Source organism: Notolepis coatsorum (assembly GCF_963971535.1).
Source record: "Notolepis coatsorum genome assembly, chromosome: 1".
In the NCBI taxonomy this organism is placed as follows: Eukaryota; Metazoa; Chordata; class Actinopteri; order Aulopiformes; family Paralepididae; genus Notolepis; species Notolepis coatsorum.
The window spans coordinates 114,533,878-114,561,847 of record NC_140165.1 but is presented as its reverse complement, the minus strand read 5'-3'; the positions used below and the strand labels follow the sequence as shown (position 1 = coordinate 114,561,847).

The 27,970-nt window shown below is 48.0% G+C and overlaps 1 protein-coding gene across 1 annotated transcript in view; it reads left to right on the top strand.

Moving 5' to 3' along the window:
* rcor2 (REST corepressor 2) overlaps positions 1-27,970 on the top strand; it is a gene marked incomplete at its 3' end in the record, with an annotated part of 116,954 nt that overhangs the window by 37,833 nt on the left and 51,151 nt on the right. Inside the window, exons 3-4 of the mRNA XM_084321376.1 lie at positions 14,557-14,613; positions 25,709-25,792. Coding sequence (XP_084177502.1) covers positions 14,557-14,613; positions 25,709-25,792 — 141 coding nt within the window. The remainder of the gene's footprint in view (positions 1-14,556; positions 14,614-25,708; positions 25,793-27,970) is intronic.

The following is a 27,970-nucleotide window of genomic DNA, read 5'->3' as shown; positions in this document are numbered from 1 at the left end:
CTGGACTCCCTGGAATGGGGGCCCGGAGAAGTCCATGATGCCAGCATCAAGACCCCACCAGGGGGGCACCTAGTGACCCCGCCCCCCACATCGCCAGCGTATTCGGACAAAAGGCCCCTCAGCCGAGCGGGCCCTGTCCACCCCAACAGCACACCGCCTGGAACACAAGCCCTGCAACAGGCAGACAGCATGGTCACAACACACAAGAGTTAACCAACGGAAGCAGGCAGTGCACCGGGGAAAAAGACCAGGCAACAGGCTGTCAACCCAAGCCTGGAAACTGCGGACGAGGCAGGCGCCAGAAAGGACAGCTGAAACAGCCGCCCCGGCGGAAGGGGCGTATGCTGGCGTTGTCGCATAACCAAGCTTTCAAACAGCACGTCAGAAGTGGGATCCGTAGACCACTCGACCCCTGACAGCTGCCCACAGAAAAAGCCCATACGATCGGCAGACGTCATGAACGTGCAGGGGCACCCTCAACCGGAGAACCGGGAGTTGACACTGCAGCAACACACCAGAGAACCAACCACCCAGGCATCACCCCATGCAATGGTTGGTCCCATAACCCCTCAGGAAAGAAACCCCGAAACACACCTGCGGCACCGCCGCAGCCCGCGTTCCGGTTCCCAACAGGGCTATCCCGGGCCTACGGGTCAACTAGCATCACCCCGGACCGGGCCCGGTGATACGGGGAGCACAGGGTCCCCGAGGAGGTTAAAACCACCCAACAGGCTCCTCGGCGCCAAAACGCAAGAGAAGAGCGTAAAAATGGAAGACCAGCCCCAGCACCCCGCACTCGGTATTCCCAGGAGGTCACCCAACCAAGTACCAACCAAGACCAACCCGTACAGCGGCCGAGATCCGACGAGATCGGACGCGTACAGGTCGGCACGGCCGTAAGCCATTACGACAGTGCAGAATACAACGCACCCAACAAGGGTCCCATAACGCTCAACCCTGTGACACCCGGATCGACCTAGCATTTTTCCCCCTGAAAAAAACCCAAGTCCCTCAGGGTACCAGAACAGCAGATCTGCATCCCCAGCGGACAACGGGTGCAACTGATCTGGACCAGCGCGACCAGAACCAGTCCCGTGCCCTAATCACGCCGACCTGCCAACCCCAGGAGAAGGGGCAGATATGCGCGTTTGATCCCAACACAAAAAAGAAGGCGCCACCCAGACGTGTCGGTATGAACCGCGTCCGGTGGCCCACCCCTAGGGCGTGAGACCCTTCCCCATATGTCCAGACCCATTCCGTCATCATCCCCTGACATGAACGGGAACCCATCGACAACACACAGGATGTCGGAAGAGGAAAAAACCCCATCCCAATTGCTCCATAAAAACGCTGTTTCACCCAAGCAAACAAGGCGCGCCAGTCAGCAAATGGCCCAAAAGCACATCCTGAGCCAGCACTATGTGTGCGTTCGGACATACCCACATCAACAATAGGCCGTTTAGACCACCATATTGAATCCCCAAGACGCCCAGGGAAACGACAAGAGGGGCGAGATGCAATCAACTCCATGAATGAATGAATGAAAAAATTTACCCAACAGACTGCAGTACAGGAATACACACAAAAAGATAAGGGGAGGCAGACCTGAGAAAGATGTTAGTCTTGTTTCCATCAGGGACCCTCATTTCCAATCCATCAAGACACATTCAACTCTTTATAAAAATAAAGAAAAGGCATCACCCGTATGACCCAACTGCACAGCTGGGAGTAAAAACCCTGTTTTTCACATGATTTTAATCCAGTCACTCCTTTTAATCAGAGTGTAAGACCAGACCCTCCCAGAAACACCTTCCCACATGAGACTACGGTCAAGAAAAAAGATATGTAAACTGTGAGACACGTGACCAATAGACTCAAGTTTGACACATAAACCGGGCGCAGCAGGCCTGTAAGCCCTGCGCCCAACCTCGACATCTTTAAGACACCAGCTCATGGAAGGCGTCGCCATAGCAACAACGCTACAACGGGCGGGGAAAAACCCACCGGATCCTGTCATAACAGGAGTCGGTAGAATACCCCCCCCCCCCCCCCCCCCTGTCAAAGCACTGGCTTGGCCCTGACTGGCTCAGCAGAAAAGATCAAAAATCCTCTAAACCAATCAAGTGGGAAAAAGGAGGGGTTTATTCGACACCCCCTCCCGAAAACACACCCTTTATCCCTACACACAGAAACACAACCGTAGCCATCTTGAAAAACCTCCGGTAGAAAGCAATGCATAGCATAAGCTAATACAATGCCTGCTACCCACAAAAAGTGTAAAAGGGTTTACAACAAAACACAAGTCGCCTGTGCGTGAATCCCATACCCGTTGCCTATGTCATACATAGGAAAGAACGCCGAACGAGAGTAACGGCTAGGCCGTGAAAAGTGTGCGTACGAGTATTACTGCAACTAACAACACAGCATTGTGAAAACACATATACTTAGTTAAAGCAATGGAATAACACCAGTTCTAATTGCTTGTGGAGCATCAAGCTAAATAGAACCTATTACCGAGTGTAAGTTGCAGACCTTGCTTAACCTCGTAACACAACACAACTCACCCCCCAACGTAAACAGGGTAGATTCATATATACACAACCCCACCATATGATTTGTATGAAGAAACACACAGTTTGTTCGGCCAAACACAGTCCCCCTTATGTCTGGGAACTTTTTTTATTAAAACTAATAAAGTGTAAGGCACAATATCACAGAGGGGCCGGGAAGGGTGTAGGGGAGGGGACACAGAGGGGAAAAAGTCACTCCTAACGGCGTCTGCCACCTCGCGCCGCTCGAGTCTTGCCACCCCGGGGAGCCCCGGAGGGACGGTAGGTTACAGTCTGCTGGACACGACGTTCCCTACCGTCTCCTCCGGTCTGGGATGGGCCGGCGGTGGCCGAAGTGCCGTTTCGTCCCCTGGCCCTCTTGGCAGGGCCAGCAGCGGCGGCGGAGGCAGTGGTAGCGGCGACGGAGACAGCTCGACGTCGCGGAAGCCTTCTGCCCCCACCGGCAAGGACGGGAGGCGGAAAATGGGGTTGAAGGACGGATCTCTCCTCTGCCATTTCTCTGCATGTTGAGGTCATCAATTGCAGGGCCTTCCCGAACAGGCCAGCGTCGGAGAGGGCGGCCGTCAGAAGAGGGGCTCTCTTCTTCTCTGGCACACGGGCCTGCTCCAGCCAAAGGTGACGCTGGCCCAGGGTGGCCAGGGCGCGCACTTTCCCCATGGCTATGGCCAGCACCTGGGAAAGGTGCAGGACAGCTCCCGCAGCCTGGGTGATCTGATCGCATTTTACCTCGTTCAGATCCGTGCCGCCCGTCATTATCCCCGATACAAATCTAGCCAGGTGGGCGATGTTAGACGCCGCAGCCAGCGATTGTGTACCAGCGATGAATGACTGGTCACCCCAATAAGCCAATCGCCTAGCCGATTTCCCCTGGAGGACCGGCTTGCACAGTGGCTCCCACACCATATCCGGACAGAGGAGCGCGGCCATCGGATTGTCAAGCCGAGGCACGCCCTCCCCCATACCTTTGACTAACCCCGACACCCGCGTAACTGGTACGTAGGCGGGAGTTAGTCCCATGATGTTGGACACCGCCTGACCCCGACGAACATAGGCCCCCATCGATGGGAAAAATGGGTAGACAACGTCCACCCCTCTCACTGGGGGACGCTGCCAGGGATGGCCTATGAGGTCATCAGGGACAGGTGCAGGCAATGGCAGCGGCAGCGGCACACCGTTTGCGGTGGCGGCTACCGCCATGAGCTCGGGAAACGAGGCCTGCAGTTCCCCCTGCGAACCTTCCTCCACCGACCCCGCATCCCTCGCATACAGCAGGCTGCGACTGGTCAAGGAGCCACAATCCGATGCGGCCGACAGTAGGGCATCCTGCTGATGAGGCCAAGGTGGTTCCTCGACATCCTCGAACAAGGCGCCCCATGGAGCCATTTCTCCCCCCTCCGGGGTCTCCGGAGGAGGGATACTCTCCTCCACGGGACCATCATACAAGAATCCGTCCGCCTCCTCCATGAAGTCCTCAGTTTCCCCGTTCATCAACGGGCGATTCCCCAGAACCAGAGGAACCAGAGTCGAGATCAGGCCATCGCCGGAGCGACGGCACCGAACCCTCGGCTCGTCTGTGAGGAAAACTATCCACCGGCAGTCTCCCGGGCTGGGTCGGCAACCACGAGAGTGGCAACAGCCCAGCACCGAAGCGCACGACGGAGGCGGGAATGGAGAACCGGTGGTGAAGAGTAGGTCTAGCGGGTCTACTCTCCGCGGAATACATTATGACCCAAACCTTTTCTTATACAACAAAGTGAGAGAAGAAAAGATTAAGCACAATGTAAACCAGTCACAACTCTTTTCAACTAACAAACACGTCAAGTGGGGTACTACCGAAGGCACTTCCTTGTGGTGAAAGCGAGAAGGAGGAGAGCAGGTGACCACACACCTGCTTATGAAGGTAAGCTGATGAGGGGTGTGGTCAGACTAATACTGGTATTAAAGGTATATTTGTGGAATGTTATTCAGTACGCGTGCACGTACGCGAGGGAGTGCAGTAGGTGATGCCAAGCAGAGCCCCTTAACGAAACAGAACTCATGTCTCTCTCCCTCCCCCTCTCCACATATAAGTTGTGTCTCTCTCTCCACATATAACTCATGTCTCCCTCCCTCTCCACATAACTCATGTCTCTCTCCTTCCCTCTCTCCACATATACTAATAATAATAGATTTCATTTATATAGCACACTTTAAACTCAGTGAGCTCTCAAGGTGCTTACTGTAACTCATGTCTCCACATATAACTCATGTCTCTCTCTCTCCCTCTCTCCACATATAACTCATGTCTCTCTCCCTCTCTCCACATATAACTCATGTCTCTCTCTCCACATATAACTCATGTCTCTCTCCCTCCCTCTCCACATATAACTCATGTCTCTCTCTCTTCCTCTCTCCACATATAACTCATGTCTCTCTCCCTCCCTCTCTCCACATATAACTCATGTCTCTCTCCCTCCCTCTCTCCACATATAACTCATGTCTCTCTCTCCACATATAACTCATGTCTCTCTCCCTCTCTCCACATATAACTCATGTCTTTCTCTCTCCCTCTCTCCACATATAACTCATGTCTCTCTCTCTCCCTCCCTCCCTCTCTCCACATAACTCATGTCTCTCTCCCTCCCTCTCTCCACATATAACTCATGTCTCTCTCTCTCTCCCTCTCTCCATATAACTCATGTCTCCCTCCCTCTCTCCACATATAACTCATGTCTCTCTCTTCCTCTCTCCACATATAACTAATGTCTCTCTCTCCCTCCCTCTCTCCACATATAACTCATGTCTCTCTCTTCCTCTCTCCACATATAACTCATGTCTCTCTCTCCCTCCCTCTCTCCACATATAACTCATGTCTCTCTCTTCCTCTCTCCACATATAACTCATGTCTCTCTCTCTCCCTCTCTCCACATATAACTAATGTCTCTCCCTCCCTCTCTCCACATATAACTCATGTCTCTCCCTCCCTCTCTCCACATATAACTCATGTCTCTCTCTCCACATATAACTCATCTCTCTCTCTCCCTCTCTCCACATATAACTCATGTCTCTCTCCCTCCCTCTCTCCACATATAACTCATGTCTCTCTCTCTCCCTCCCTCCACATATAACTCATGTCTCTCTCTTCCTCTCTCCACATATAACTAATGTCTCTCTCCCTCCCTCTCTCCACATATAACTAATGTCTCTCTCTCCCTCCCTCTCTCCACATATAACTCATGTCTCTCTTCCTCTCTCCACATATAACTCATGTCTCTCTCTCCCTCCCTCTCTCCACATATAACTAATGTCTCTCTCTCCCTCCCTCTCTCCACATATAACTCATGTCTCTCTTCCTCTCTCCACATATAACTCATGTCTCTCTTCCTCTCTCCACATATAACTCATGTCTCTCTCCCTCCCTCTCTCCACATATAACTCATGTCTCTCTCTTCCTCTCTCCACATATAACTCATGTCTCTCTCTCTCCCTCTCTCCACATATAACTCATGTGTCTCTTCCTCTCTCCACATATAACTCATGTGTCTCTTCCTCTCTCCACATATAACTCATGTCTCTCCCTCCACATATAACTCATGTCTCTCTCTCTCCCTCTCCACATATAACTCATGTCTCTCTCTCCACATATAACTAATGTCTCTCTCTCCACATATAACGCATGTCTCTCTCTCCACATATAACTCATGTCTCTCCCTCCCTCTCTCCACATATAACTCATGTCTCTCTCTCCCTCCCTCTCTCCACATATAACTAATGTCTCTCTCTCCACATATAACTAATGTCTCTCTCTCCACATATAACGCATGTCTCTCTCTCCCTCCCCCTCTCCACATATAACTCATGTCTCTCTTTGTATAGGAGCCAAAGCACTCATGAGTTATACCTTATTTCTATTGGCTTAGTTGCCTACACTGTTAAAGTCTACATTTCAGAATACAATGGGGCTTAGCTGTATATTTAGGTTATTGTATTATATGAATGTTTATGTTTATTTTTATAACCTTACATTGAAACGGCATTAGGAATATTGATTGGATTAAAGTCATTGAACCGTCTTATTTGTCATAATAGAACATTTGAGATGTCACAGTATGATGTCATAATCAAACATTCTAGAACATTTGTGATGTCACAGTATGATGTCATAATCAAACATTCTAGAACATTTGTGTATCATTAGGGCTGTCCCCGACTAAGGATTTGGATAGTCGAATTTGCCGTTAGTCGATTATTAGTCTACAAAAAAAAAAAAAAAAAACGTATGATATATATTATACTTATATATATATTTTTGTATCATTCCATTTGGGCTGTGGGCGGTGCTTAATGTCTGAAGGAGTCGACTGAAGGCTTCTTGTCCTCTGCAAAAGCATGCAATTGGTCCACTGATGGATACATCTTGATATATATTTTGGAGACTGGGAAAATACAGTTTTCTTACCTTGTAGTAGTGACGTGAATATTTCATGGCAGTAAACGGCCAAACACGTTTTAGTTTAGGAAAATAGCTTTAGGATCACTTCTGTACAGAAAGACTTCGCTGTGGAAGAGAAATAAACCATTTGGATATCTTTGTTTTACACCGGAGCGGCTGTGGACATTATTTTTCTTTATCAATGAACGTACTACTCACGAGTAAGCAACTTTAACCAGTAGAGTGGAACGTCTCCCTCTCTCCACATATAACTCATGTCTCTCTTCCTCTCTCTCTCCACATATAACTCATGTCTCTCTCTCTTCCTCTCTCCACATATACCTCATGTCTCTCTCCCTCCCTCTCTCCACATATAACTCATGTCTCTCTTCCTCTCTCTCTCCACATATAACTCATGTCTCTCTCTCTTCCTCTCCACATATAACTCATGTCTCTCTCTCTTCCTCTCTCTCTCCACATATAACTCATGTCTCTCTCTCTTCCTCTCTCCACATATAACTCATGTCTCTCTCTCCACATATAACTCATGTCTCTCTCTTCCCCTCTCCACATATAACTCATGTCTCTCTCTCCCTCTCTCCACATATAACTCATGTCTCTCTCTTCCCCTCTCCACATATAACTCATGTCTCTCTCTCTTCCTCTCTCCACATATAACTCATGTCTCTCTCCCTCCCTCTCTCCACATATAACTCATGTCTCTCTTCCTCTCTCTCTCCACATATAACTCATGTCTCTCTCCCTCCCTCTCTCCACATATAACTCATGTCTCTCTCTCTTCCTCTCTCCACATATAACTCATGTCTCTCTCTCCACATATAACTCATGTCTCTCTCTTCCTCTCTCCACATATAACTCATGTCTCTCTCTCTTCCTCTCTCCACATATAACTCATGTCTCTCTCTCCACATATAACTCATGTCTCTCTCTCCACATATAACTCATGTCTCTCTCGCTCTCCCTCTCTCCACATATAACTCATGTCTCTCTCTCCCTCTCTCCACATATAACTCATGTCTCTCTTCCTCCCTCTCTCCACATATAACTCATGTCTCTCTCTCTCCCTCTCTCCACATATAACTCATGTCTCTCCCTCCCTCTCTCCACATATAACTCATCTCTCTCTCTCCCTCCCTCCACATATAACTCATGTCTCTCTCCCTCCCTCTCTCCACATATAACTCATGTCTCTCTCCCTCCCTCTCTCCACATATAACTCATGTCTCTCTCTTCCTCTCTCCACATATAACTCATGTCTCTCTCTCCACATATAACTCATGTCTCTCTCTCTCCCTCTCTCCACATATAACTCATGTCTCTCCCTCCCTCTCTCCACATATAACTCATGTCTCTCTCTTCCTCTCTCCACATATAACTCATGTCTCTCTCTCTCCCTCTCTCCACATATAACTCATGTCTCTCCCTCCCTCTCTCCACATATAACTCATGTCTCTCTCTTCCTCTCTCCACATATAACTCATGTCTCTCTCTCTCCCTCTCTCCACATATAACTCATGTCTCTCTTCCTCCCTCTCTCCACATATAACTCATGTCTCTCTTCCTCCCTCTCTCCACATATAACTCATGTCTCTCTCTCTCTCCCTCTCTCCACATATAACTCATGTCTCTCTCTCCCTCTCTCCACATATAACTCATGTCTCTCTCTCCCTCTCTCCACATATAACTCATGTCTCTCTCTCTCTCTCCCTCTCCACATATAACTCATGTCTCTCTCCCTCCCTCTCCACATATAACTCATGTCTCTCTCTCTCCCTCTCTCCACATATAACTCATGTCTCTCTTCCTCCCTCTCTCCACATATAACTCATGTCTCTCTCTCCCTCCCTCTCTCCACATATAACTCATGTCTCTCTCTCCCTCTCTCCACATATAACTCATGTCTCTCTCCCTCTCTCTCCACATATAACTCATGTCTCTCTCTCCCTCCCTCTCTCCACATATAACTCATGTCTCTCTCTCTCTCCACATATAACTCATGTCTCTCCCTCCCTCTCTCCACATATAACTCATGTCTCTCTCTCCCTCCCTCCACATATAACTCATGTCTCTCTCTCCACATATAACTCATGTCTCTCTCCCTCCCTCTCTCCACATATAACTCATGTCTCTCTCTCTCCCTCCCTCCACATATAACTCATGTCTCTCTCTCCCTCCCTCTCTCCACATATAACTCATGTCTCTCTTCCTCCCTCTCTCCACATATAACTCATGTCTCTCTCTCTCTCCCTCTCTCCACATATAACTCATGTCTCTCCCTCCACATATAACTCATGTCTCTCCCTCCCTCTCTCCACATATAACTCATGTCTCTCTCCCTCCCTCCACATATAACTCATGTCTCTCTCTCCACATATAACTCATGTCTCTCTCCCTCTCTCCACATATAACTCATGTCTCTCTCTTCCTCTCTCCACATATAACTCATGTCTCTCTCTCCACATATAACTCATGTCTCTCTCTCCCTCCCCCTCTCCACATATAACTAATGTCTCTCTCTCCACATATAACTCATGTCTCTCTCTCCCTCTCTCCACATATAACTCATGTCTCTCTCCCTCCCTCTCTCCACATATAACTCATGTCTCTCTCTCCCTCCCTCTCTCCACATATAACTCATGTCTCTCTCTCCCTCCCTCTCTCCACATATAACTCATGTCTCTCTCCCTCCCTCTCTCCACATATAACTCATGTCTCTCCCTCCCTCTCTCCACATATAACTCATGTCTCTCTCCCTCCCTCTCTCCACATATAACTCATGTCTCTCTCCCTCCCTCTCTCCACATATAACTCATGTCTCTCTCTCCCTCCCTCTCTCCACATATAACTCATGTTCAAGTTCAAGTTCTTTAATAGTTGTCATACAGAAGTACAGAATACTTTCATACAAAATGCTTCTTACTGTTACGCTCCAGAGACTGTGCTAGACAAGATAGTATCAAATAACATAATAACATAATATAGCATGAATTTAGAAGAAGAAAATGAGGTCACAGTGTTCGGTATAGACATATGTACAATGTTCTGAGTTACCATATAATATACAATACACAATACTATGCAGTGTACTAATGTACAGTACTATCTAGTGCAAAGCAGAAATGGGATGAGGTACAATTTTAGGTACAATTTACAGTAAGGTGTACGAGTTGTAGTGCAATCCTTCATCCATAAATATAAAGTGTGGGGAGTGGGTGCTACAGTGTGTTTGTTTAAAGTGGGTGTGTGCTATAAAGTGTGTGGAGTGGGTGCTACAGTGTGTTTGTTTAAAGTGAGTGTGTGCGTGTGGATGTGTGTGCTATGTGCGTTTGGTGGTTGTTGTTGTGTAGTGTTCATTCATTGTTCGTTTAGCAGCCTGATGGCCTGGGGATAGAAGCTACTTCTGAGTCTTTCTGTGCTCGCCTTGAGACTCCGGTATCGCTTGCCTGACCGCAGCAGTTCAAAGAGGCAGTTGTTCGGGTGACTGGAGTCTTTAATGATTCTCTTAGCCTTGCCCTTGCAACGCTTGTAGTAAATGTTCTGGAGGGTGGGGAGCCCCCCTCCAATTGTGCGTTCGGCTGCACGTGTCACTCTTTGTAGTCTGCTTCGGTCTTTTGCAGTGCTATTCCCAAACCAGGAGGTGATGTTGCCGGTCAAGATGCTCTCTATTGTACATGAGTAGAAGTTCTTAAGGATCTTCTGGCTGACTTGGAACTTCCTTAGGCGCCTGAGGAAGTAGAGGCGTTGTCGTGCCTTCTTCACCACACTGTTAATGTGTGTGGTCCATGTCAAGTCCTCGGATATGTAGGCTCCGAGGTACTTGAAGCTGTTGACTCTCTCAACCGGTGCCCCGTCGATGCTGAGGGGGCTGTAGTCCTTGACCCCCGACCTCCTGAAGTCCACAATCATCTCCTTTGTTTTGCTGACGTTCAGGGAGAGGCTGTTTTCCTGGCACCATCCCGCCAGGACCTTGACCTCTTCCAGGTAGGCCCTCTCGTCGTTGGCAGAGATCAGGCCCACCACCACTGTGTCGTCAGCAAATTTGACGATTGTATTGCTACTCCGCTGAGCCACACAGTCGTGTGTGTACAGGGAGTAGAGGAGGGGACTCAGAACACAGCCCTGGGGGGCCCCTATGTTGAGGGTGATGGATGAGGAGGTGCAGTTGCCTGCTCTCACCACCTGGGGTCTGCCAGTCAGGAAGTCCAAGACCCACTGGCAGAGGTCATAGCCCAAGCCCAGGTCCCTGAGCTTGGCTATGAGTATGGAGGGGACTATGGTATTGAATGCCGAGCTGTAGTCGATGAATAGCATTCTCACATAGTTCCCCTGCCTCTTGTCCAGGTGTGATGCTGCTGTGTGCAGCACATGGGATATGGCGTCCTCCGTGGACCTGTTGGGGCGGTATGCAAATTGCAGGGGGTCCATGTTGATGGGGAGGGAGGAGCAGATGTAGCCCTTTACTAGCTTCTCAAAGCACTTCATGGCTATGGAGGTGAGAGCTACAGGGCGGTAGTCGTTGAGGCAAGCAGGCTTGGATTTTTTGGGTACAGGGATAATAGTGGACTTCTTCAGGCAGGTGGGGATGACAGCCTGTTCTAAGGACAGGTTAAATATGTCAGTGAATACTGGGGCCAGTTGGTCGGCACAGACTTTTAGGACGCGGCCGGGGATGCCGTCCGGACCTGCTGCCTTCCTGATATTCACTTTTTTAAAGGTCCGCCTCACCTCATGCTCTGTTACCCTGAACACTGCGCCTCCATCAGCAGCCGACCCCCCCCCCCCCCCATTGCCGAGGCTTGTGAGCTGGTGTTGTTATTACCAGCATCAAACCTCGCATAGAAGGTATTGAGGTCGTTTGCTAAGGAGATGTCACTGTTCAGTTTGAGGGAGGCGCCTTTGTAGTCTGTCATCGTTTTGAGCCCCTGCCACATAGCTCTAGAGTCAGCTTGTTCAAACTGGAGTTCAATTTTATCCCTGTAGCGCCGTTTGGCCTCTGACACTGTCCTCCTTACGTTGTGTCGCGCCACCTTGTGGTCATTCATGTTGCCTGCCACTAGGCCGTCATTGTATGCTTTGGTGCGCTCTCTCAGAGCTTCACGGACGGATTTGTCTACCCAGGGTTTTTGATTTGGGTAAACTTTCATTTTGGTAGTGGGGATTGTTTCTTTCACCCTAGTACAAACATAGTCCAGCACTGTCTCCGTGTAGGCATTAATGTTATCTGTGTCGCGGAACACAATCCAGTCTGTGTGGTGAAACACTGACCGGATCGTCTCTTCTGACGTCGGATCCCATTTCTGCACCTCTCGCGAGACTACGGGAGTACTTTTAATTCTCGGTTTGTACTTTGGTGAAAGAAAAATTGACGCGTGATCTGATTTACCAAAGCCACTATCAGAATGAGCCTTGTAGCCACCTTTAAATTGCGTGTAACAGTGATCTAGGATGTTACCGCCTCTGGTGTTGCAAGTCACATGCTGATAGAAGTCAGGCAATACCTTTCTCAGATTGGCGCTATTGAAATCTCCCAGTACTAAAATGGCGGCGTTAACGTTAGCCACTTGTATTCTATTTACCTCGTTGTGTAGTCTGGAGAGCGCAACCTTGTTGCTGGCTTGCGGTGGAATATACACTCCGATCAGGACGATCGCCGTTAACTCCCTCGGGAGGAAGAAAGGACGACACTTGATGGTTATATATTCCAGTTCTGGGGAGCAGTGGTTGGATAATTCCTTCACGTTCGTTGGATCACTCCAATTTTTGTTAAACATGAAGGCAATACCTCCTCCACGTTGTTTACCGGACTCTGCTGATCTGTCCTTGCGATGGATAAAGAAGTGATCCGCTGGTTGAATTGCGTGATCTGGAACCTCCGGTGTGAGCCATGTTTCGGTGAAGCAAAGGACATTGCAGTCCCTAACGTCTCTTTGATATTGAATCCTTGCTCGGATGTCATCCAGTTTATTGTCTATTGATGTCTCTCTCTCCCTCCCTCTCTCCACATATAACTCATGTCTCTCTTCCTCCCTCTCTCTCCACATATAACTCATGTCTCTCCCTCCCTCTCTCCACATATAACTCATGTCTCTCTCTCTCCCTCTCTCCACATATAACTCATGTCTCTCTCTTCCTCTCTCCACATATAACTCATGTCTCTCTCTCCCTCCCTCTCTCCACATATAACTCATGTCTCTCTCTCTCTCCACATATAACTCATCTCTCTCCCTCCCTCTCTCCACATATAACTCATGTCTCTCTCTCTCCCTCTCTCCACATATAACTCATGTCTCTCTCTCCCTCTCTCCACATATAACTCATGTCTCTCTCTCTCCCTCTCCACATATAACTCATGTCTCTCCCTCCCTCTCTCCACATATAACTCATGTCTCTCTCTTCCTCTCTCCACATATAACTCATGTCTCTCTCTCTCCCTCTCTCCACATATAACTCATGTCTCTCTCTCTCTTCCTCTCTCCACATATAACTCATGTCTCTCTTCCTCCCTCTCTCCACATATAACTCATGTCTCTCTTCCTCCCTCTCTCCACATATAACTCATGTCTCTCTCTCTCTCCCTCTCTCCACATATAACTCATGTCTCTCTCTCTCCCTCTCTCCACATATAACTCATGTCTCTCTCTCTCTCTCCCTCTCTCCACATATAACTCATGTCTCTCTCCCTCCCTCTCCACATATAACTCATGTCTCTCTCTCTCCCTCTCTCCACATATAACTCATGTCTCTCTTCCTCCCTCTCTCCACATATAACTCATGTCTCTCTCTCCCTCTCCCTCTCTCCACATATAACTCATGTCTCTCTCCCTCTCTCCACATATAACTCATGTCTCTCTCCCTCTCTCCACATATAACTCATGTCTCTCTCCCTCTCTCTCCACATATAACTCATGTCTCTCTCTCTCTCCCTCTCTCCACATATAACTCATGTCTCTCTCCCTCTCTCTCCACATATAACTCATGTCTCTCTCTCCCTCCCTCTCTCCACATATAACTCATGTCTCTCTCTCTCTCTCCACATATAACTCATGTCTCTCCCTCCCTCTCTCCACATATAACTCATGTCTCTCTCTCCCTCCCTCCACATATAACTCATGTCTCTCTCTCCACATATAACTCATGTCTCTCTCCCTCCCTCTCTCCACATATAACTCATGTCTCTCTCTCCCTCTCTCCACATATAACTCATGTCTCTCTCTCCCTCCCTCTCCACATATAACTCATGTCTCTCCCTCCCTCCCTCCACATATAACTCATGTCTCTCCCTCCCTCTCTCCACATATAACTCATGTCTCTCTCTCCACATATAACTCATGTCTCTCTCTCTCCCTCTCTCCACATATAACTCATGTCTCTCTCTCTCCCTCTCTCCACATATAACTCATGTCTCTCTCTTCCTCTCTCCACATATAACTCATGTCTCTCTCTCCCTCCCTCCACATATAACTCATGTCTCTCTCTCTCTCCCTCCACATATAACTCATGTCTCTCTCTCTCTCCCTCCACATATGACTCGTGTATCTCTCTTTCTCCCTACAGATAGTATGATCAGAGTGGGAGGAGACTACCAGGCCCAGATCCCTGAGTTCAAACCAGGTGAGGACAGAGGGATGGATGGAGGGAGAGGAGGGATGAAGAGTTGGATATAAGAGAGAGAGAGGGAGAGATCAAACCAGGATAAAGGAGAGAGGAGGAGAGAAATGACAGGAATGCAAATTCTGTTATTTTCTTCTTCGTGGTTTGAGGTTGTTGTTTTTTGAACATATGCCTCCCATTATAATTTTTAATGGAGTTTCCTTCTTTTTATAAATCTATCCTGGTTTTGCTCAGATCACCCGAATCAGAAACATTTGATGTAAAAATAATACTACAAAAAAATGTATAAGATGAATGCAACAAAGGACTTGGCCGGGCCCCCGCCCCTTTCTGTCTGAGGGCCGTGAGCTTATCCCCTTTCAGACTGAAGAACTGAAATCTGATCCAAAAGTAAACTAATGGGAAGCCCCACCACCTACAAATAAGAGACATGTTTTCTTTCTCTAGTTGATTGACTGGGCTCTCGATACAAGGACCAACACTAGGCAACAATGTAGATATTTAATTGTATTTACTGTGTTTTGTGGCTGTGAAAGGTTTACGTCGGTAATGTTTGTAAACACTGGAGTGAAACGGATCTATATTCTGATTTATAACGGGTTAATAAAGTTCCAATACAGTTTATATATCATCTACATATCAAAGTAATGTAAGTGAATACACATTTATATGTTCCAAAAATAAATGACAGATTGGGCCTTTAACCACCAGTAGGATAGAATTATTTAGTATTTAAGGGGCACTTGAACGGAGACCACGCCCCCAGGTCCCCCTCTCCCATAGGATGGACCCCTATAGACCACGCCCAGGTCCCCCTCTCCCATAGGATGGACCCCTATAGACCACGCCCAGGTCCCCCTCTCCCATAGGATGGACCCCTATAGACCACGCCCAGGTCCCCCTCTCCCATAGGATGGACCCCTATAGACCACGCCCAGGTCCCCCTCTCCCATAGGATGGACCCCTATAGACCACGCCCAGGTCCCCCTCTCCCATAGGATGGACCCCTATAGACCACGCCCAGGTCCCCCTCTCCCATAGGATGGACCCCTATAGACCACGCCCAGGTCCCCCTCTCCCATAGGATGGACCCCTATAGACCACGCCCAGGTCCCCCTCTCCCATAGGATGGACTCCTATAGACCACGCCCAGGTCCCCCTCTCCCATAGGATGGACCCCTATAGACCACGCCCAGGTCCCCCTCTCCCATAGGATGGACCCCTATAGACCACGCCCAGGTCCCCCTCTCCCATAGGATGGACCCCTATACAGTATGGGTGTTTAAAAGAACATTATGGGAAATGCATTTACTGTCATCTCCAGAGTCGGAGAAGAAGATAGATTTAGATACCAATTTCCTCTGTGTGTTCAGTAGAAAGCTATCCGGCTGCAAGCTAGCCTAGTTTAGGACAAATTAATGGACGTGGAAATTGTGGATACGGACCACTAGCCTAGCTTAAAACTCTGGGAGAGGTGTTTTTGGTCAAAAGCTAGGCTAGCTAGCTCGTATTCGCTTCCATCCATTTGGGCGCATTTCCCATAATGTTGGCATGTTCCTTTTAGGATGCACTCCATAAGATTTAACCACCAAGGAAAAGTGTGTGCACAAAATTATGTCTTCCAAAATTCCTTCTTTTTTCCCCCCAGCCTGTTCTCATTCTTTTGTATTGCCGTGATCACGTCATTGACCAGCAGTCTGGTTTCATGATTGAATTGCATAGCAGCCAGTAGGCCTGAGTCCTGACCGAAATGAAACCAAGGAGAGAAAATGGAGGAGTTTAGGTAGACGTGAGGCAGGAGAAAAGGAGATGGTAGAGAGAGAGAGAGGGGGGGGGGGGATAAGGGATAAGGAGAGGGATATGAAGCACATTATGGGGACCTGATTCTTCGAGGGGGGGGGGCATTGTTTCAGCTTAGCTCGTACACAGCTTCCATTAGTATCTAATGGAGCTCAGCATCTCCCTGCTTTTTACCCACAGTAGTTCCCCTTATTGTCATGATCACACCATTGATCAGGTTTTTATCATCACACTCCCTGCCAGCGACGCCTAATTGGACTGAAATATCGTGGAGAGGAGACGTCCAGACGGAGGGGGAGGGAGGAAAAAAGATGAAGGGGATGAACTGATGAGAACTGCATATAAAATGGAAGGAGAGATGGATAGAGTGAGAGGGAGGAAGAGAGGACAAAGCAGGAGAGGGGAGAAAGAAGGAGAGATAATCTATCGCAATATTTTGCGTGCCAATATTATAGCGATACACTGATGCAAGGTATTGATTTGTAAATCTATTTAATTATTTATTCATTTTTTGGCTCGACAGTCCCATTTTGCTGCAATAAAACCAACTGGAGTGAAGTGAACAGACTGAGAACATTATCTTATTGGGGGCCTCTGGTGATTCCCACCCCCTAATAAGGAGAGCCTTCTGAGTTCAAACCAGGACAAGACGGAACATGCTAGAAGGGGGAGAGACGAGAAGAGGAGATCATTGTCATCATGACCCTTCATGACTGTTGGCTACTATGACACGTGTTCAGTGCAAAAGGAAGAGCAATTCAACAGTGTCATGTTACATGAATCCATTTAGAAGTCATGTGCCTTTTTGTTATAGGCCACTCCCACTGACACTCCTCTTTGTTGTTAATCAGCTGTCCTATTGGTCATGACCAACCATTCCACAGAATCTTGTTCAATTCTGGAAGTTATGCACATTTTTGTGATATACCACTCCCATTGCCACACCCCCTTTTAGCCAATTAAAATGAACACGCACACCAACCCACAGACAGAATGACCTACAATATAGAGCAGCTGGTCGCAGCTTAAAAAAGTATACTAAAATGATAGTAATGTTTGCTGAAATAAAACTCACTATTACAACACAGTACAGAAGGAAGACCAATTTAAATAAATTAGGTATTCATCACTGATGCCTACCTATATTTTCACAAAAAATATTTTCACAAAAAAAAGATTATGCCTATCGATGAAGGGAATATCCCAATACATAGAATAACCTTTTAGCCAGAGGTGCAGCTCGCAGATGTCCCCAAATGCATCTGAAAAGGGCCGTGATCCTGAGCACTCCTGTGGGTGTCGAGGAGTAGGTCAAAGTCTCTCTTTAATTGGTGAGGCACGTCGAAGCAAATGGCGCTAACGCAGGTAAATCTGAACAGATACTCGACGTGAGGAGCAGCGTGCAGCGTGCATGTGGTTAATATCTGCCACTGTAGCACCTGAGGGGCACGTGGGCACATGTCCCTTCAGCCACACGGAACACCGGCATGAACAGAAACGCCAACAGCGGCGGCAGCCCCCATACCAGTGGAAACGGCCAGGGTACCAGTAACCGCTGCAGAAGAGATGAAAACAGGGATCGAAGGACCACCGACTGAATCAGGGACTCCCAGCTACAGTGATTCCCTCTATCCAAGACGGGGACTGAAGCAGGGACTCCCAGCTACAGTGATTTCCTCTATCCAAGACGGGGACTGAAGCAGGGACTCCCAGCTACAGTGATTCCCTCTATCCAAGACGGGGACTGAAGCAGGGACTCCCAGCTACAGTGATTCCCTCTATCCAAGACGGGGACTGAATCGGGGACTCCCAGCTACAGTGATTCCCTCTATCCAAGACGGGGGCTGAAGCAGGGACTCCCAGCTACAGTGATTCCCTCTATCCAAGACGGGGACTGAATCGGGGACTCCCTCAGCAGCAGCAACAGCAGCTCTCTCAACGTCGGGGTCAAAACCTCCCAGTTCAATAGCTAAGTGTCAGTTCTATAAACTTTGGTGACACTGGTGTCTCTGGGGGGGAGGGGAAGGAAGCCTCGATGAACAGATGGAGATTCCTGTGTCTCCGGGGGTAGGGGAGGGGAGCCTTGATGGACGGGCAGTGATGTGGGTGTCTTCAGGGGGAGGGGAGCCTCGATGGACGGGCAGTGATGTGGGTGTCTTCAGGGGGAGGGGAGCCTCGATGGACGGGCAGTGATGTGGGTGTCTTCAGGGGGAGGGGAGCCTCGATGGACGGGCAGTGATGTGGGTGTCTTCAGGGGGAGGGGAGCCTCGATGGACGGGCAGTGATGTGGGTGTCTTCAGGGGGAGGGGAGCCTCGATGGACGGGCAGTGATGTGGGTGTCTTCAGGGGGAGGGGAGCCTCGATGGACGGGCAGTGATGTGGGTGTCTTCAGGGGGAGGGGAGCCTGGATGGAAACTGCTCCACACTCGGGATGTTATATCTGGGTTTTTTTAGTCCCAAGGGCTGATGATGAGGCTCTTATACCGCTTCAACCATCATCTGAAATTAATTTTTTTTAATTTAAATGAAAATATAACCCTAACTAACCTTATTGTCATGTCCTAATATACTAACCTACTAGGGATGACCCCTATTAATCGATTAGTCAACTAATCGGTCGAAAGGGGCCGTAGTCGACTGGCCAACCTCTTAGTCGAATATAATTAAAAAAAATAATATATATATATTATATTAACACTTTGGTTGCCTTGGGTTAAATTAATGATATACCATAGATTGCCAGCGCTATTTGTCTATGGAGAAAGTCCCCTTCTTTGCAGGGCTATAACTTTTTAAATTCTATTGCTACATTGCCATTATTAGGGCCCATTCAAAGTCCTATATGTATTGTTCATTGTGTAGCAACGTTAAACTTTTTCATTCACATATTCATAGTAAAGTATGGTCTAATGTATAAGTATGTTTTCATCTCTTTCTGCAGCTTTCTCCAGAACGTGATATATAGCCCCAAATGCATTATATTGATGATGAAATACAGTTTGATGGCAATCAGCGCGATATAAAAAATTCCAACTAGACGTACTTCTAGAAGTTACTACACGTCATCTGATGTTGACCGGATGGGCGAGGGGGCGTTTATAATTCCGTGGGCAGCGTTATACCAATCATCTAATGTGGGTCAAATGTTGATAATAGCAGTTAGTATCTAAGACGGTAACGTTACACGCTAAAACTCACCCCAGTCTCCGCGCGCCGTTGGGCGATCATCGTCGAGTAGAAATTGTATCATTATGGGATATATTTTTACCCGGTCCATCTCCAGCTTGTATAATGGTATATACGTCCAAATCATGTTGTTTATCGAGTTATTGCCAATCGATCACCGTGTAGCGTGATGAGCCAGAGTCCCATGAACCATAGCGAGCGCCCGGAAGTACTACGGTCGTCATGACAACCTCTATTCAATATCCTGTGTGGCGATTGCGCCGATCGGCCACCAGATGGCGCTCCTGAACCGCCAGAGAGCTCAGTGGGTCCTGCTGGTGGATCTCAGGCCAGCGGAGGGGGAATATGAATCCGATCGCAGATTTTTAAAATATTGATATAAGGACGCTGTACAGCGTCCCCCGGCAACTTTAGCATGGCCAGCAAAGACGTGAAAAGACGTGTCCCGGCAGTCAAAGTGTTAATATATATAATTTTTTTAATCTTTTTTTTCAAAAGAAAAGAGGCCTAGAAGCGTGGCTAACGCTAATGGCGCTCATACCAGAGGCTAACTGCCTACGAAAACAGGCACAGAGGCACTGAAAGAGGATTTCACCATCTAATGAACACACTATACTAGACAAATATCAAGATGTATCCATCAGTGGACCAATTGCATGCTTTTGCAGAGGACAAGAAGCCTTCAGTCGACTCCTTCAGACATTAAGCACCCCCCACAGCCCAAATGGAATGATACAAAAAAATAAATAAAAATATATACTTTTTCTTTTATTTTTTGTCGACCAATAGTCGACTAACTGCAAATTTTGGCCAATCCTAGTCGACCATCCAAATTCTTAGTCGGGGACAGCCCTATAACCTACACTGTAGCACTCAACACTTTGATGAACATTGTTACTCAGCTGATAGAGTTGTACCCTTCCTGATGACCTGTCGTACAGAACTTGTAAGTCACTTTGGATAAAAGCGTTTCAGCTAAATGACTGAATGTAAATGATTACTGGGGGGACAAGGGAGACGTCCTCTGTGGGTCTCATGGCTCCTGGCCGTTCTCCATGGCTCCCAGGCAGTGTGGAAGTCGTCCTCGGTCTCTACCATCGCCTCTTCCAGTCTCGCACGCCCATTGCTTCTGGGCCTCCACTGTAAAGGAGCGTGGTCTAAGTACTCACATACTTTGATGGACCCCCCCCCATAGAACTCAAAGTCCTGTGTCTGATGACCATGTGTTGCTTCTCCAGGTGTAGACGGCTCTCACACCCCTGGAGAACACAACAGTCAATCAATTAAACAAAATCCTGGGTTCCAAAAATCAGCATAGAGAGAGCGACGGAGAGCAGGAGTCGTGGTAGAGAGAGGCGGGTGACCGAGAGAGAGAGGCGGGTGACCGAGAGAGAGAGGCGGGTGACAGAGAGAGAGAGAGAGACGGATGACAGAGAGAGAGACGGATGACAGAGAGAGAGAGAGAGAGAGACGGATGACAGAGAGAGAGAGAGAGAGAGACGGATGACCGAGAGAGAGACAGATGAGAGAGAGAGAGACGGATGACAGAGAGAGAGAGAGAGACGGATGAGAGGGAGAGAGACGGATGACGGAGAGAGAGAGAGAGACGGATGACCGAGAGAGAGAGAGAGACAGATGACAGACAGAGAGAGAGAGACGGATGACAGAGAGAGAGAGAGAGAGACGGATGACAGAGAGAGAGAGACGGATGACAGAGAGAGAGAGACGGATGACAGAGAGAGAGAGAGAGAGACGGATGACAGAGAGAGAGAGAGAGACGGATGACAGAGAGAGAGAGAGAGACGGATGACAGAGAGAGAGAGAGAGACGGATGACAGAGAGAGAGACGGATGACGGAGAGAGAGAGAGAGACGGATGAGAGAGAGAGAGAGAGACGGATGAGAGAGAGAGAGAGAGACGGATGACCGAGAGAGAGAGAGAGAGAGAGACGGATGACCGAGAGAGAGAGAGAGACGGATGACAGAGAGAGAGAGAGAGACGGATGAGAGAGAGAGAGGGAGAGACGGATGAGAGAGAGAGAGGGAGAGACGGATGACAGAGAGAGAGAGAGAGACTGATGAGAGAGAGAGAGAGAGACGGATGACGGAGAGAGAGAGAGAGACGGATGAGAGAGAGAGAGGGAGAGACGGATGAGAGAGAGAGAGGGAGAGACGGATGACAGAGAGAGAGAGAGAGACGGATGAGAGAGAGAGAGAGAGAGACGGATGACCGAGAGAGAGAGAGAGACGGATGACAGAGAGAGACGGATGACAGAGAGAGAGAGAGAGACGGATGAGAGAGAGAGAGACGGATGACAGAGAGAGAGAGAGAGACGGATGAGAGAGAGAGAGACGGATGACAGAGAGAGAGAGAGACGGATGAGAGAGAGAGAGACGGATGACAGAGAGAGAGAGAGAGAGACGGATGAGAGAGAGAGAGACGGATGAGAGAGAGAGAGACGGATGAGAGAGAGAGAGACGGATGACAGAGAGAGAGAGAGAGACGGATGACAGAGAGAGAGAGAGAGAGACGGATGACAGAGAGAGAGAGAGAGAGACGGATGAGAGAGAGAGAGACGGATGACAGAGAGAGAGAGAGAGAGAGACGGATGACAGAGAGAGAGAGAGAGACGGATGACCGAGAGAGAGACGGATGAGAGAGAGAGAGACGGATGACGGAGAGAGAGACGGATGACAGAGAGAGAGAGGCGGATGACAGAGAGAGAGAGGCGGATGACAGAGAGAGAGACGGATGACAGAGAGAGGGGCGGATGACGGAGAGAGACGGATGACAGAGAGAGAGGGGCGGATGACAGAGAGAGAGAGAGAGTCGGATGACCGAGAGAGAGAGAGAGACGGATGACAGAGAGAGAGGGGCGGATGACAGAGAGAGAGAGTCGTAGAGAGAGACACGGGTGACAAAGTCATGGTAGAGAGAGAGAGAGAGATGATGGAGAGAGTCGTAGAGAGAGACGGGTGACGGGAGTCATGGTAGAGAGAGAGAGAGACAAGTGGTAGAGCGAGAGAGACTGATGACAGCGAGTGGGACTCGTGGTAGAGAGGGAGACGGGTGATGGAGAGAGAGGAGACAGAGCGGGTGTCTTAGAGAGAGACGGGTGAGAGTGGTAGTCGTGGTAGAGAGGGAGACGGGTGATGGAGAGAGAGGAGACAGAGCGGGTGTCTTAGAGAGAGACGGGTGAGAGTGGTAGTCGTGGTAGAGAGGGAGACGGGTGATGGAGAGAGAGAGACAGAGCGGGTGTCTTAGAGAGAGACGGGTGAGAGTGGTAGTCGTGGTAGAGAGGGAGACGGGTGATGGAGAGAGAGGAGACAGAGCGGGTGTCTTAGAGAGAGACGGGGGAGAGTGGTAGTCGTGGTAGAGAGGGAGACGGGTGATGGAGAGAGAGAGACAGAGCGGGTGTCGTAGAGAGAGACGGGTGAGAGTGGTAGTCGTGGTAGAGAGGGAGACGGGTGATGGAGAGAGAGAGACAGAGCGGGTGTCTTAGAGAGAGACGGTGAGAGTGGTAGTCGTGGTAGAGAGGGAGACGGGTGATGGAGAGAGAGAGACTGATGACAGAGCGGGTGTCGTAGAGAGAGACGGGTGATGGAGAGAGAGAGACGGGTGATGGAGCGGGTGTCTTAGAGAGAGACGGTGAGAGTGGTAGTCGTGGTAGAGAGGGAGACGGGTGATGGAGAGAGAGAGACTGATGACAGAGCGGGTGTCGTAGAGAGAGACGGGTGATGGAGAGAGAGAGACGGGTGATGGAGAGAGAGGAGACAGAGCGGGTGTCGTAGAGAGAGACTGGTGACATAGTGGGAGGGAATGGATGATGGGGAGATTAGCAAGAAACTGAGGAAAAGAGAGGACCGAGATGAGGTGGGAGGAAGTGAGTGAGGGAGACAGCTGGAACAGTGCATGGGGAGGGAGGGAAGGAGGCCGTGGATGAGGGAGAGACTGAGATCAGGGAGAGGGAGGTAGTTGGGAGAAAGGGAGGAGAGGTAGAGCGGGTAGGACTGGACAACATGGCAATATTTATAACAAGCGTTGACAGTATTTGGATTCGGTGTCCTTTTGGCGTCTTGTTTTCTTTGAAATGTGTAATTGTGCTTCTTCATTCAGAATTGTCTATTCTCATCCAGCCCTGCCATCGTACATTTCTTATGCCGCTGCAAATGTGTAATTTATGTTGTATGTATAGTGGCACTATTGTAAAAATGCATACTGTTGCATGAACCCATGACGGTAATTGGTAAATCAAAAAAATAAAGTATACTTCCTCCCAGCTGAGAGATGGGGAGAGGGGGGGGGGGGGGGGGCGCAGTTAAAGAAGAGATGGAGAGGAAGAGGGTGATAAAGAGAGAATATTGGTATAATGGAGGAAGTGGCAGATAAAGACGAATTGGTAGAAGGTAGGAGAGAGGAAGCATTAAAGCCGGACCCCAGGAAGAATAGCCTTTGTCAAGTGCAAAAGCTAATGGGGATTCTAAATAAACATAAACATTAAAGGATGATATGATTCAAAACAAAGGAAGAAAACATCATTAATGATCTCTGCCAGGTGTTGTGTATCCCTCTGTGGGCAGCAAATCTTGCAAACTACAGGGCAGATCTGGATGAATGTTGCACACAGCCTGACAGCCAAGGACCTGAATTCTGAATATTTTTTAAATTGGTCAACGTAGTATTTTATTAGTTGCAACCAGCAGCTCTATAGGTCACTGTCGGTCTGTTGGTTGGTCCACAAAATTCTCCCCACCCTCTAGCAACGACAGGATCACACAGAGATCTGATTAGAGAGCGGTTTCCTTCGTGTTCTAGTATAGTTCACTTATTGAGACTATGGGATGCCTGATTGAGACCTTTTTATGTCTCACTGTGGCCTAATTCCTGATGACAGGCTGGTATTTTTCTGGTGGAGATTTGTGCTCTACTGAGCGCTCTACTCTGCTCTACTAAGCACTCTACTCAGCTCTTTACTGAGCGCTCTACTCTGCTCTACTAAGCACTCTACTCAGCTCTTTACTGAGCGCTCTACTCTGCTCTACTAAGCTCTTTCCTGAGCGCTCTACTCTGCTCTACTCAGCTCTTTACTGAGCGCTCTACTCTGCTCTACTCAGCTCTTTACTAAGCACTCTACTCAGCTCTTTCCTGAGTGCTCTACTCTGCTCTACTAAGCACTCTACTCAGCTCTTTCCTGAGTGCTCTACTCTGCTCTACTAAGCACTCTACTCAGCTCTTTACTGAGCGCTCTACTCTGCTCTACTCAGCTCTTTACTAAGCACTCTACTCAGCTCTTTACTGAGTGCTCTACTCTGCTCTACTCGGCTCTACTCAGCTCTTTACTGAGCGCTCTACTCTGCTCTACTCGGCTCTTTACTGAGTGCTCTACTCGGCTCTACTCAGCTCTTTACTGAGTGCTCTGCTCTGCTCTACTCAGCTCTTTACTGAGCGCTCTACTCGGCTCTACTCAGCTCTTTACTGAGTGCTCTACTCAGCTCTACTCAGCTCTACTCTGCTCTACTCGGCTCTACTCAGCTCTTTACTGAGTGCTCTACTCAGCTCTACTCTGCTCTACTCGGCTCTACTCAGCTCTTTACTGAGTGCTCTACTCTGCTCTACTCTGCTCTACTCGGCTCTACTCAGCTCTTTACTGAGTGCTCTACTCGGCTCTACTCAGCTCTTTACTGAGTGCTCTACTCGGCTCTACTCAGCTCTTTACTGAGTGCTCTACTCGGCTCTACTCGGCTCTACTCGGCTCTACTCAGCTCTTTACTGAGTGCTCTACTCAGCTCTACTCGGCTCTACTGAGCACACTCTTCTAGTTATTGATGTTCTGTTGATAACTTTTTGCCAAACAGTAGAGACATAGTATTTTGACCATGTGCATGAGTGTATTTGTTTCTCAGTATGTGCGCGTGTGTGTGTGTGTGTGTGTGTGTACCTGTGTTGGAACTAAGCTGCAAATGTAAATATGTGTGTGACGTGCATCTTCAAAAATGGAGATGAGAGAAAGTACAATATACATCCATACACTGGACTTGGGCTGAAAGACTTGGAATACTATGGATGTACTACTGTGTAATGGAGGTCTTTGTGTGTGTTGTGTTAGCAGACAGTTCAGCCCCTTGCCGTTACAATGAGGACCAGAGGAGCATGCTGGTCTGGTGCCCCCACATCCACATCTCTGACCCCATGTGTAAGTACAGACACGGTCCAATATCTACCTTGATGCCATGTTTAAGTACAGACACGGTCCAATATCTACCTTGATGCCATGTGTAAGTAGTACACACACGGTCCAATATCTACCTTGATGCCATATGTAAGTAGTACACACACGGTCCAATATCTACCTTGATGCTATATGTAAGTAGTACACACACGGTCCAATATCTACCTTGATCAGGGGAGGAAACTAACTTTTTGGCTTACCAGCCAACTGGCGAGTAGCTGATTTTTTTTACCAGCCAAACTGATTTTTTACCAGCCAAAAAAAATTGCTAATTGTGATAATTACTTCTTTGTATGTCTTCGTCTAAATTGATTTTCAATCTTTAGTAATAATCACACCGTGTCTCTACTATTTAAAATATTTATTAACATAAAACATTAATAACAGTGTCTCTACTCTTCACAATATTAGCATAAAACATATTAACATGAAAGAGGGATCTATTCTGGACTGGGTTGGGCTGAACTGGGCAGTGAAAGATGCTGGGTTGGGCTGAACTGGGCAGTGAAAGATGCTGGGTTGGACTGGGTTGGGCAGTGAAAGAAAAAACCTGAAGTATGTTGTGAAGTGTATAGATAGATGTGAAATGTATAGATGTAGCAGTACTGTCTATCTGTATGTCGTGTATGTCATATGTTATGATGAATTGAAAATGGGGGACCCTGATGTAAACCAGACTAAAGTCTTTCTCTGGTCTGCATCCCCTTAACAATTGTGTGTATTGAGAATTGAGCCGTACTGTATTGTACCCATTCTGCAATCTGTTAATAAAGTTTTCAATCAATCAATCAATCAAGTTAACTTTGAACCTCGGTTGTCAAGCCGCGTCAATGTTGTGTATGCATCTGGGTAGGCATCACAACGGTGTTCACTGTGCCTTTAAGGCGGCACGGTGGGCTGGACGACAGGGGCAGGGCTGTGAAATACAGTCAGTGTTGTGGTATCGTCAGTTCGGTTGGTGTGTTGTTGTGCACTGGTTGAGCATGCAATAAAACATGTAACCTTACGTCGTAGTCCGGTGCGTTTTTGGAAACATTATAGTCATAACAAATACACCTAGCTAACATGGGGCTGGCTGCTTTGAGCACACACACACACAGGGCTAACGTTAGCTAGCAAGCAGCTATATAGCTAAAACGCTAACTAGAAGCTAACTACTGTATACTGTTCAAATAGACTAACATACACCTCTGTGATTTAAATGTGTCCTTGCCTTATACTCGAGGGTTGTACTAGGATTGGGTGTAGTTCCCCGTTGGTCAGTCTGTCTGTTTTCCATCTTCTGCTGTGTTTAACGTTATCCGTTTGCGAGTGCTCCCTTGACTGATGGCTAGTACCGCGGGACTTTTATTCAACATTATATATGTCCGCCGCGGGTTGGCCAGTACTGCGGGAACTTTTATTAAACATTCTATATGTCCGCGGGTCTTGTGCAGTGCTCTCGTGACACTGTCAACTAGAGCGAGCACTCAGAAGACGTGCACCGTTTGCCAGTGACCGTGATTGCAGAATGTTTTTTTTTGTTTTGTTTACTAGTCGCCAGACTGGCGAGTGGTCTTCATGAATCACTCGCCAAACCTAAAAAATACTCGCATTTGGCGAGTAAAGTGGCCTAATTTCCTCCCCTGACCTTGATGCTATGTGTAAGTACACACACGGTCCAATATCTACCTTGATGCTATATGTGAGTAGTACACACACGGTCCAATATCTACCTTGATGCTATATGTAAGTAGTACACACACGGTACAATATCTACCTTGATGCTATATGTAAGTAGTACACACACGGTCCAATATCTACCTTGATGCTATGTGTAAGTACACACACGGTCCAATATCTACCTTGATGCTATATGTGAGTAGTACACACACGGTCCAATATCTACCTTGATGCTATATGTGAGTAGTACACACACGGTCCAATATCTACCTTGATGCTATATGTGAGTAGTACACACACGGTACAATATCTACCTTGATGCTATATGTAAGTACACACACGGTACAATATCTACCTTGATGCTATGTGTAAGTACACACACGGTACAATATCTACCTTGATGCTATGTGTAAGTAGTACACACACGGTACAATATCTACCTTGATGCTATATGTAAGTAGTACACACACGGTACAATAT